The sequence below is a fragment of the Myotis nattereri genome (assembly GCF_964212035.1).
Source record: "Myotis nattereri genome assembly, chromosome: 2".
Lineage (NCBI taxonomy): Eukaryota > Metazoa > Chordata > Mammalia > Chiroptera > Vespertilionidae > Myotis > Myotis nattereri.
The window spans coordinates 207,121,394-207,132,521 of NC_138076.1; the positions used below are offsets into that span (position 1 = coordinate 207,121,394).

The window sequence follows — 11,128 nt, forward strand, 5'->3', positions numbered from 1 at the left end:
GCACTTAGTTAAGAGGTTTTATTCCCTCCCTAACTTTAGGGGAAAATCCCTACCTGGGGAAACAACCTTTCTCAGAGATCTTGGTTAAAACACATAGTGCCAAGAAGGTGAGCAAACATATTAAGAACAGTATGCCATATATGCCAGGTCCCTTGAAACAGCAAGGATGGACCGGCTCCCGGCAATGACCAAGAGTACCTGTTGCTCCGCATCCTCACCAGCATTTGACGTTGTCAGTGTTCCAGATTTTGGCCGTTCTCATAGGAGCATGCTGTGTTTTTCAGTGTTAATTTTGAGGAAATTGGCCTGGTCGGTGTGGCTCAGTGTCAACCTATGAACCAGGAGGTCATGGTTCGATTCCTGGTCAGGGCAATGCTGGGGTTGTGGGCTACATCCCCAGTGTGGGGTGTGCAGAATGTTTCTATCTCTCTCTCCCTCTTCCTTCCTCTCTTGAAATCTATAAAAATGTATTTAAAAAAATTTTTTTGAGAAAAGTATACATTCCCATACAGAGAGATCCCACATACCTCCCTTTACCCAATTTCCCCACCAACAATGGCTTACGATCTCTATTATCACAACTAAGAAGTGGATGTGCATACAAACCACTTACTCAGCTCTCACCAGCCTCCTCCGCTCATTTGTGTGTGTGCACGTCGTCCTATGCAACTTTTCACACGTGTAGATTTGTGTGGTCGCGGTCACAGTTAATTTGCAGAAGGTCCATCACGAGGGCCCCTGGTGCTCCCCTTTCCTGGACGCAGCCACCTCCCTGGCCTGCTGCACCTCGGCTCATCCTGTAGCTTTAACTTTCTGGGCCTCTGCTTCCGATGCATCGCTTGTAAGAAGTGCATGTAGTTAGATTTCGCCTTCTGACCCAATCACAGAGTCTTTTCCTTTTAATAGAGGATTTTTTATCCTGCTCATAATTATGAAAAATGCAGAAACCTCTGTCCCGCAACATTTATGGAGACAGGCAGTGCACTCGCGCTTCACAGGGGAGGAAAGGGGAACGGAGAGCAGTGAGTGAGTTTCCCTGAAACCACAGAACTGGTGAGAGATGGAGGCGGGCTGTGATGCCCGTGGCCACACTGACTCTATACTAATGCCCCGGTCAGCGTTTTCCTCCCGCAGCGTAGGACACATCCGCCAGATACCCCGCCACTATGAGGATGGAAAAGAGCCAGGAGACCACTTCGAAGGTGGCAACAACACAGACATCTTCAATCTGCAAAGGTAGGCTCCCCCTCCCAGCTGCTTGCATTGGAGGGAAAGCAGAGCCCAGTGACGTCTTTGTAAGAGAAGGACGGAGAGCAGAATGGCCCAGCACCCGTGAGAACACAAGGACACACAAAAACCCGCCGTCACACACACACAGTCACTTGGTTCCAACATTTGCCCTTAGTCCTGTCCTTCGCCAGCTGCCGTCTCCTCTCTGCCTGGCTGAACTGGTGGCGTCCTCCAGGGCTCAACCTTGGGCCATTCTTGGCTTCTACAACTCTCTCTCCAGAGTTCACATGCAATTTTAAAAATATATATTTTTTTTATTGATTTCAGAGACGAAGGGAGAGAGAGAAAGAGAGAGAGAAACATCAATGATGAGAGAGAATCATCGATCAGCTGTCCCCTACACGCCCCCTATGGGGCTCAAGCCTGCAACCCAGGCATGTGCCTTGACCAGGAATCGAACCACAACCACCTGGTTCATAGGTCAATGCTCAACCACGAGCCACTCTGGTGGGGCTCACATGCAATTTGTGGCTTTAACTACTTTCTACACTGTTGGCCCCACAGTTGCTCTCCCAGCCAGAGCAAGACTCATCTATCCGCTGCCTTCTCAGCATCACTTGGATGTCTAATCAGGTATCTCAAACTCAGTCCTCCCCAACCGGAACTCAATGCCCCGCCCAGAAAAACTTCTACCCATCTCAGTAGATGGGATCTTCCCTGTAGCAGTCCATCAGGCCCCAAACCTGACTCACTCTGAGGTCATCCTTGACCCTGGTCTCGTCCATCCCACATTCACTGACAATCCTATGGATCCCTTCAAATCCATCATTTTGATCATTTCTACCAACCTGGTTCAAGCAGCTGCTGCCTCTTGCTTTGACCATTGCAATAACTTCCTAAGAGGTCAGCCTGATTCCTCTCTCGCAAATCTAGTCTATTTTCCAGCCCAAGCGTTCGTTTTCACACCCACCTTAAATCAGGGCCACTGCTAGAACACATGGTGCCTTAGTGCTTATTAGAAAAAGCCTACCCACAAATGGATACAACTCTGGGAACACATAGCTCTATGAATGGATGACCACTTTGTGCAATCGATCGATCGATCAAAGTGCCCCTCACTCCTGACAGACACGCACCTCCCCCGATCCCTGGCCCCCAGGTCTCACCACCTAGCAAGTAGATTCTGGGAGGGGTTTCAGACCCCACCTGTGTGCTCAGACAGGGCCTTTGCAGCTCTCATAATATTATTATGTCCATGGGAATATAACTGGTACTAAGGGGCCTTATAAATGGTTGCCATGTCCTGTGTAGATGATCTTTTAATCATTAAATCAATTTGTTCTTAATAGCCAATGGCTGGAAACAACGTAAACATATCAACTGATAAAAGAATAGATAAACAACCTAAACATATCAGTTGACAGAAGAATAGATAAGCAAATTGTCGTGTATTTATATAATGAAATACTGCATACCAATCATTTTTTAAAACGACTGATACCTGACACATTTATATGAAGTTCAAAAATAGGCAAACTAATCAGTGGTTATAGAAGTCAGAATAGTGTTTCCCTCTGGGGCGGGGTGAGTGCTGCCTGGGGGTAGTCACAGGAAACCTGTTCTCTATCTTGGTCTGGGTGCTGATGATGTGTGTGAATGAGTGAGTGAGTGTGTGTGTGTGTGTGTGTGTTGTGTATACACATTTATTGAGCTGAGGGCTCCAGTTTGTGTACTTATAAGCAAACTATGCCTCAGTATAAAATGTGAGAACAATTGTAGGCAAATAGCACATTACAAGTCTTTCACCATTACTTGGCTTCGGCATATCTCAAACCCCGCCACACTCGAATCTCGTAAGATTTCGTGGCCCCTGCAGTCACTTTGTTTTCCATGTTTCTAACCAGAAAGTCGTTTGACCCCTGGGAACACCCCCATTTCTCCCGTGGACAAGAGGAGCTCGGATTTGGAGCCACAGTGGCAAAAACTCGAAGCTGGTGTCGGTTTGCAAAGGTAACCCAGCGAGTTTTGTCTCAGGGAAAGGGCTGCCCCTGCTGAAATGCTCAGGCACCCCCACATGTGCAACTCGTGTGCCCCAAAGGCGTTGGCCACCACGCCGGCCTGTCTTCCCACTCAGGAAGGCAGTTCTCCTCGGGAAGAACATTCCACGTGGTGAACTAAACATTTCGGAGAGCAGGTCGAGATCTAATTAGGTCCATGCCATTGAGCACTGGGACCCTCAGGTATACATTGTCCCGTGGGGGTGGGGGCAGGGTGGGGGCTCACCTTTGGGAGGCCCATGAAGCAGGAACTCCGTCTTTTTGGCTCATGTGACCCCAAGAAATCCCTGTAGTGTGTCTGCGTTCATGAACTCAAGCCCAATTATCCGTTAGCCGCAGGCGTAGCATCCCAGGCTCCAGCACAACGTGGACAATAGAGATGCTCGCCGAGTGATTCGGTGAACCGCCGTTGTGCCTGGTAGAACCAGGCTGCCGTTCGACGCTATGTCAGTGGGCCTTGCTGCCTCGCGCAGGAGGCACTGTGGCCGAATGTCCATATTTGAGGCATTTGGTTTAATTAAAAAAACACAAGAAGCCAAGCTTGCCTTAGCTGTCAAGCACCTTAAAGACAAGACTTTAGAATTCATAGCCCCTGGGTCTCTGGCCTCTCCCCTGGAGGACCAATCCCACCGGCCTGAGGGGCAAGCAAAGCTGGCCACGTGCCAAGGGGAAGGTTTAAAACGTTGCTGGTCGCTTATCTTGGCCTCTTGCTGGGCTATTCCTGACAGAGGCAAAGTCACACCTCAGCCGCCAAACTCAAGGTCGTCAAAGCCGAGGGCGCCTCATACAACAGGGCACCTCCTCCCTGACTGGCCTCTGCCTCTACAGACCTCTCAACCTCCCGCCCAACACCTGGATTCCTTTCTCCTACCTTCCATGACCCCCGCTCCCTTAGCCTGACCTTGACCAGGACCCTAGCATTTGCCCACTGCCTCTGGCTGGTGACACTTCCACAGTCTCTCTGAGCAAGGTTGCAAATATCCATCAGGACCGCTCTCCCTTCTCCTGCCCTCTGGCCTGCGCTTCTCCCCTGTGTCCCTCCGGATGCCCCGCTCAGGTGTTTCTTCTCTTCATGGAACCAGCAGCTCCCAGCAGCGCTTGGGGACTTCGCACGGTCAGGGTCAGGTCGGAGGTCACGGGGGTGTTAGGGAGATGCAGGGCGGGTTCAGAATTGGGAGCGGCAGGGGCTTCTGGAAACCATCTGGGCCTAAGAATCTGGCCTTCCCATGGGGGACACGGAAATCAAATCTTGATTTAGTTATTTATTTTTATCCTCACCAGGGATATTTTTCCAAGAGAGAGGGAGAGACAGAGAGAAATATTGATGTGAGAGAAACACATCGATCAGTTGTCTCCTGCACACGCCCCAACCAGGGCCCAAGCCAGGGAGGAGCCTGGAACCGAGGTATATGTCCTTGCCCAGAATCGAACCCAGACCCTTGGGTCTGCAGTTCGAGCCTCTATCCACTGAGCTAAACTGGCTAGGGCGAAACCAAATCTTTATTTCCCTCATCCGCAGGGACGACGATGACATTCCTCCAGGTGAAGATGTGGAGCAACAAGATGGAGATCTGTCCCCCGAAGAAGGAATATTTTTGAAAGAGTTTCCCATAATGAAAGGAGAACTAGAAATGGCCATCAGAAAGTACCGTGCCCTCGCAGACGACATCGACAAAACCCACAAAAATTTCACCCAGACCAGCCTGGTGACCAACTCGGTCGCTGTGGTCTCCGGAACCATGAGCTTCCTGGGGTTGGCCCTCGCTCCGTTCACAGCCGGAGGAAGCCTGATGCTTACAGCTGCTGGTCAAGGTTTGGGGGCTGTCGCTGGGGCCACCAGTGTGTTGACCAGCATTTTGGAATACCATCACAATAAACAAGCCCAAGCTCAGGTCAGCAGCGAATTGTCTGCCCCTGACCCAAAGGTCGAGGAGGCTGTGGCCTATGCCGTGAAGGCCGGAACGACTGTCTATAACTGTGGGAAAACCCTCAAGGACATCAAGAAGAACGTCAAGGCCTTGCAGGTCGCCAGAGCCCACCCGCGCCTGACCGCTGCCGCCAAGCGTCTCCTGGTCACTGGGGAAGCCTCGACCCGCACAACCAGGAGGGTGCAAAGGGCCTTTAGAGGCACACCGCTAGCGATGGGGAGCAGCGCTGTCTTGCGGAACGGCTTATTGAATAGCTTCTTCCTGGGCATGGATCTGGACAGCCTCCTGAAGGACTGGCAGCATCTGAAGCAGGGAGCCAGGACCGAGTTGGCGGACTTGCTGAGGGCCAAGGCTAAGGAGCTGGAAAGAAAGCTGGCAGAACTCACCCAGCTCTATGAGGAGCTGCAGGTGAGGCTGGAGGGAGGGGAGAGGGACTGGGGCTCATGGGCACCCAGGTTTAGGGGAGGGTGGAAGGAAGCCAGTGCGTGTGCGGTTTGCATGGCTGCCCCTGTGGACGAGGGCCCCGGAGATGATGGTGCCCAGCTGGCCAGGCCTGGCCGTGCCTCTGTTTCTCCCTTGATGCCCTTCCAGGTCCCTGGCCTGGGAAGAGGGGCTTCCCAGTTGTACAGAAGCGGACACTGAGCCACAGGGGGTGTTGGGGATGGAAATGTGCCCCCCTAGTATCCACATGCGAAGCTCCAGTAAGACTATTTGGAGACGCTGCTTCGGGGAGGGGTTGGGGTTGGATGAGGTCATGGCATGGGGCCGGCACCTTGATCTGGGCCTCACAGCCTCCGGAACTATGAGAAATGACGTGTGGTTTTCTGTCACGGTGGCCCTGGCTGGCTGGGACAGGGAGCTTCTGTAACTGCCCACCTCTCCCAGTGGAGCGGCTCAGGATGAAGCTGGGAGCGGACTTCAGAGCTGGCCCGGCTCTGCCCGCCTCTGCCCCAGAGCGCTCCTGAGATGGGTGGTTTTCTTTCTTTACCGAAACTCTTGCAGGAAGAAAGCCTTAGGAGCTCATCTTCCGAGGAAGCCACGCCGACTGTAACTCAGCCCCCAGCCAAGCAAGGGGAAGCAGGACGCCGGGCCGCAGGTGAGGCGAGGCAGGCTAACAGCGGCTGTGAGGCAGGGTGGGGCGGGCTGGGGTGGCAGAGACAATGTGTTTCTTGCTGGCAGCACTCCCCCCTGTGCTCCGTGGGTCCCGGGCACTGTCAGCTGGGAGTGCTGTGAAGGTGGAGCTGTCCGCTTTCCTCCATTGCCACCCTGTGTCTTCACTGTCCCCCCGTTCCTTCAGGGAGGGGGGTGGGGAGGGGTGCTAACTCAGTGGCTCCCTCGGTCCCACCCACTCTCTCCCAGTCGGTCCACATTCCTGTTTCCCGCTGGGCTCTCTGTGAAGCGCTGATGGTAAGACAGTAGGGTCCCCGGTGGGGAAGGTGTCACCGGAAAATAAAAAGGCCTTTCGAAGGGAGAGGGAAACTATTGTTTATTTGCGACCAGTAAGGACAGCTCTTCAGGAATCAGGAATCCAGGCAGAAGCCCAAATAATATTCGGATTAGGAGACAAAGGCCGGGGGTATCGATGAGACAGGGAAGGGGGACAATTACATCAATCAAGGAAGGCGAAAGGAATTCTAGGGGCCAGGCAGGCTTCGGAGGATGCGCATGTGAAGGACAGCGGTGTCTCTGGCCTGAGCAATGAAGGCAGTTATAAGGTGGATCAAACGCAGCCCTGCCCTGAGCAGCTGGCACAGCCATAGGGGGTAATAACCCTCCCTTGGCCAGAGAGAGAGCCATAAAGAAGATCCAAAGCAACTCCAACCAGAACAGATAAGATGGGGATGTGAAGGACAGGGAAATGCCAACAATAAGGGGAGAGGAAGGCATACATTCACAGAGGATAAAGAAAAGTCACAGCCGAAACCGGTTTGGCTCAGTGGCTCAGTGGATAGAGCATCGGCCTGCAGACTGAAAGGTCCCAGGTTCGATTCCGGTCAAGGGCATGTGCCTGGGTTGCGGGCACATCCCCAGTAGGAGATGTGCGGGAGGCAGCTGATCGATGTTTCTCTCTCATCGATGTTTCTAGCTCTCTATCTCTCTCCCTTCCTCTCTGTGAAAAATCAAGAAAAATATATTAAAAAAAAGAAAAGTCACAGAGGACCGGGAAGAAGGAAACCTACTTTCACAGAGAACAGAGAAATGTCGACAGATGCGGAAAGAGGGAACCATACTTCCACAGGAGATAGAGGCATGTTGCAAGATCAGGGGGAGAGAAGGACGGGGGCACCATGTGCGTTTTGTCCTTTGAAACAAAAGAGTGACCCATTGGGAGAGCAGAGGGTCAGAACGTGGGAAAGGGGCCCAATGAGAAAGGGTCAGGGTCAAACAAAGAACTACAGCATATATACTAATTGACTGGAGACCAAGGGACACAAGACAGATTACAGATTTTAGATTTTTGGATGTAGAATTTTTTCCCATTAGAGAGAGAGAGAGAGTGAGCAGGTTTTTTCCATTTGGTGGCCCATTCCCAGAGGGACCCCTCTGGGACCGCCCTGCCCAGATGGAGTTTGTATAAGCTTCCAATAAACATCCATATTTTTTAAAATATATTTTTTAATTGATTTTTTACAGAGAGGAAGGGAGAGAGATAGAGAGCCAGAAACATCGACGAGAGAGAAACACCGATCAGCTGCCTCCTGCACATCTCCTACTGGGGATGTGCCCACAACCAAGGTATATGCCCTTGACCGGAATCGAACCTGGGACCTTTCAGTCCGCAGGCCGACGCTCTATCCACTGAGCCAAACCGGTTTCAGCCATTTATTTTTTATTTTTTATTAAAGAAGCCTTTTTGTCCACGAGTTTATTCTTCAAACTTTGTCGGACAGGGACCCACGAGAAGAAGTCTGTACCCCGAACCCTACGTTTCAAAGGCATTTCTATTGGTGCAGATGACATGACATAGGGAAGCGAATTCTAAATAATGTTATTTTTCAGTCCAGTGGTCGCCCATGCAGCAGTCACAGTAACTGCTGTCTGGTCATCGCTGTAAGCAGTGTTTGTGGTACAAGATTGCTCAGGCCCAGTGCCAAGGCCACTCGAACCTTCCAAAGAGCAGAGGCACACTGCACGCAGGCAAGTCCTCAGGGTGGCAGCTCCAGCTCCATTTCGAGGGGCTCCGTTTATATAATCCTTCACAAGGGCTTGCCCATGTTCCTTCTTCAGCAACTCACCTGCTGTTTTTTCTCTTCTCTCTTTCTCCACCCGCTGGGCAGAAATCGCGGGATAGGATCCTCCTTTGTTTGTGCACAAAAGGATTCACTGGAACCTGCTCAACCAGATTCCATCAGGAAAGCGAGGGGCCCTGTCTCCCCAAGACCCCAGTTCTGGGCCTCCTTCCTGCCTTCCCCGCTCACCTACCTTAAACATATGCTTGTTTGGGTCGATGTGTTAGCTGCTCTCTTGAAAGTAGTGCATTGACATTAAATACATTTTTTAAAATTTCAGAACGTAAAAATATAGGGTGTGGACGAAAGGGGCCACATGCTGGCCTGTCAGCTCAGGGGCGGCCTGCACGGCGGCCTTGCAAACTCAGAGACCTAAAGTCACCACAAAGGATGGCCTGAAATTACACTTTAAAAGCAGTGATGGTGGGCAGTTACGTCCTAGGCCGGTATCTTCACTGACAAGGCCAACCTTTACCTTAACTGAGCCTCTCTGTCTTTTTGCATCTATGATAACACACCCTTGAAATGTCTGGGTAACTTGTAACTTCCCCTTTTCTGAAGCCCCTGGGGCACAACCAGATGTGCCCGGGCACTAGGACAGATACCACAAATGCCTTCAGTATCATGTTAATTGTTCCTGCACCGTCCTAAGTATGTGTCCATCATTTTACTTTTTATCCAATTCCTGGGGTTTCCCTGCTTTGCTTATCCCTCCTCCTTAATCTATCACCAATGGATTTCATGTAACCCACCTCCGTGCCTCCTTTGATTGCAATGTATAAATACCAAGGCAACCCCGCCATTCTCCGGAGCATTATCTCAATTGGTTGAGGTTCTGCTTCCCGGCATATGTCAACAGTTTGGCTCAAATAAACTCACAAAAACTCTTTACAGGTTTCAATGGGTTTTTTTTTTACGTTAACAAGGGGGGGGGGGGGGGGGGCGGTGCTAGCATGCTTCCTGGCTTTCTGTGGCTGTCATTAGGCTGCCTGCTGGGGACCTCCCTCAGGCTGTTTGAACAAGGATCTTTTCCCTGCAGTCACCTGCGTTTTCTCTCTCATTCTCAATTCACTCCTTCGCCTGCGGATCTACTGCTTTTCCTCGTGCTGTTTTCACTTAGCAATATGTGCTGCGATTCAATGTTCCACCTGGCTCTTCTAAACATTGTCTTTTCAGGTTGTAAAATATTCTCTTGACGGTACGTACAATCTTTTAATTAGACATGTATTAGTCATCACTTTGTCAAAACCCACTCAAACTGGCCTGAACTTAAAAAGCTTAGGGGTGCACGTGGGCTTCCGGTGTGTCGAAAGCCAGAGGATGACGATGATGTCATCAAGCCTCGCCTTCATTTCCCAGAGTTCCTCCACCTGCAGGCCGAGGGCCCAGCACCCTCAGGTACGCCCCCTCCCACCTGGGAAGAGGCGGGCCCAAAGCCCAGAGGCCCACGCTGATTGGTCACCAGCCTTTGCCGGTGCCTTGCTGGGAGCTAAATGGTCTGGGAATGAAGCAAGAAGCTAGAAGAGGAAAGGCAACAAATGATACACTAGACGCACCTTCCCTTTCAGAAACACTTAGATCGTTTCAAATTCCTTATTACACATGGTGGCAGAATGAGAATATGGTTTATGCCCAAAAGCAGCTGCAGTATAATTAGAACTCTTTTCTGAAAGTAGAATCTCTGAACCGGGGATACCGCAAACTCAAAATGACCTCATGAAGGGACGGGAGGAGTCTCCCCCCCCCCCGCCACACACACATTACGTTAGTGAAATAATTGTTGGAAATTAGGGAACGATTGTACAGGGGGAGGGGAAAGACGCCACATCAACATTTTGGATACACCTGCCCGTCTTGCGATCCAGGGCCGCTAAACAGCCGTAACCCCGCGCCTCGGCCGGCGTGTTTTCAGCTTTTGTTGCTCTCAGTTCCTAGTTTTATTTTTTTATGGGCATGACTGTAGGTAAACAGCTTTCTGCACATTCTACATTGATCTCTTAGTGTATGAGCACCCTTAAAGTTCCGAATAAACATTATCCATAATAACACGGCATATAACATAGTCATCAGCTTGGGGATTTGCTTGTTTCGTGGCATGTCTGGAGTTTGGAACAAAAGGATGAATTAGAGAAAGGAGCTTTGAGACTCACCTCTGACCCTCATTTGCCTGGCGTGTCTGAGCTTTGGTTTCTTCAGCCATGAAGTCAGTGTAACCTGGATGAAACCCACCACTCCACGTGGGCGCGGATGGCGGTGCCCCACTCACAGGGTTGGAAGTCTGGGAGGAAATACGCCGACAGACGTTCAAACCCTAGATAGACGTTTGAGCCCAAATCAAAGGAGGCGGGAGAGGTTCATTCTTCCCTCTTTCATTCTCAGATTGTCTTCCAGGAGGGGCAGAAGCTCCTGAGATAACTCCTCCTCCTCCTCTGCCTGGCCCCACCTCCTCTGCCTGGCCCCACCCTCTCTGTTTGGCCCCACCCCCTCCTTCTGGCCCCACCCCTCTGTCTGGCCCCACCCCGCTGCTTGGCCCCACCCCCTCTGTCTCTAGCCCCACCCCCTCTGCCAGGCCCCTTCCTGACTCAGCCTGGGCAGCTCTCCTGCGGGCTCCCTCCCTGCCAAGCCTCCAGCAACAAGCTGCTCTCCACGGCTCCGTCTCCTTCTCGGAAGCATCATCGGCTCC

The 11,128-nt window shown here is 51.4% G+C and overlaps 1 protein-coding gene across 1 annotated transcript; it reads left to right on the top strand.

The window, feature by feature from the left end:
- The first annotated feature begins 139 nt into the window (after nucleotides 1-139).
- Nucleotides 140-9,334, top strand: APOL6 (apolipoprotein L6). The gene is made up of 5 exons (XM_081082606.1): nucleotides 140-1,236; nucleotides 3,135-3,240; nucleotides 4,807-5,623; nucleotides 6,218-6,311; nucleotides 8,494-9,334. The coding sequence occupies exons 1-5, from the start codon at nucleotides 1,167-1,169 to the stop codon at nucleotides 8,505-8,507; spliced, it is 1,101 nt and encodes a 366-aa protein (XP_080938732.1). The 5' UTR covers nucleotides 140-1,166; the 3' UTR covers nucleotides 8,508-9,334.
- The last annotated feature ends 1,794 nt before the right edge of the window (nucleotides 9,335-11,128 follow it).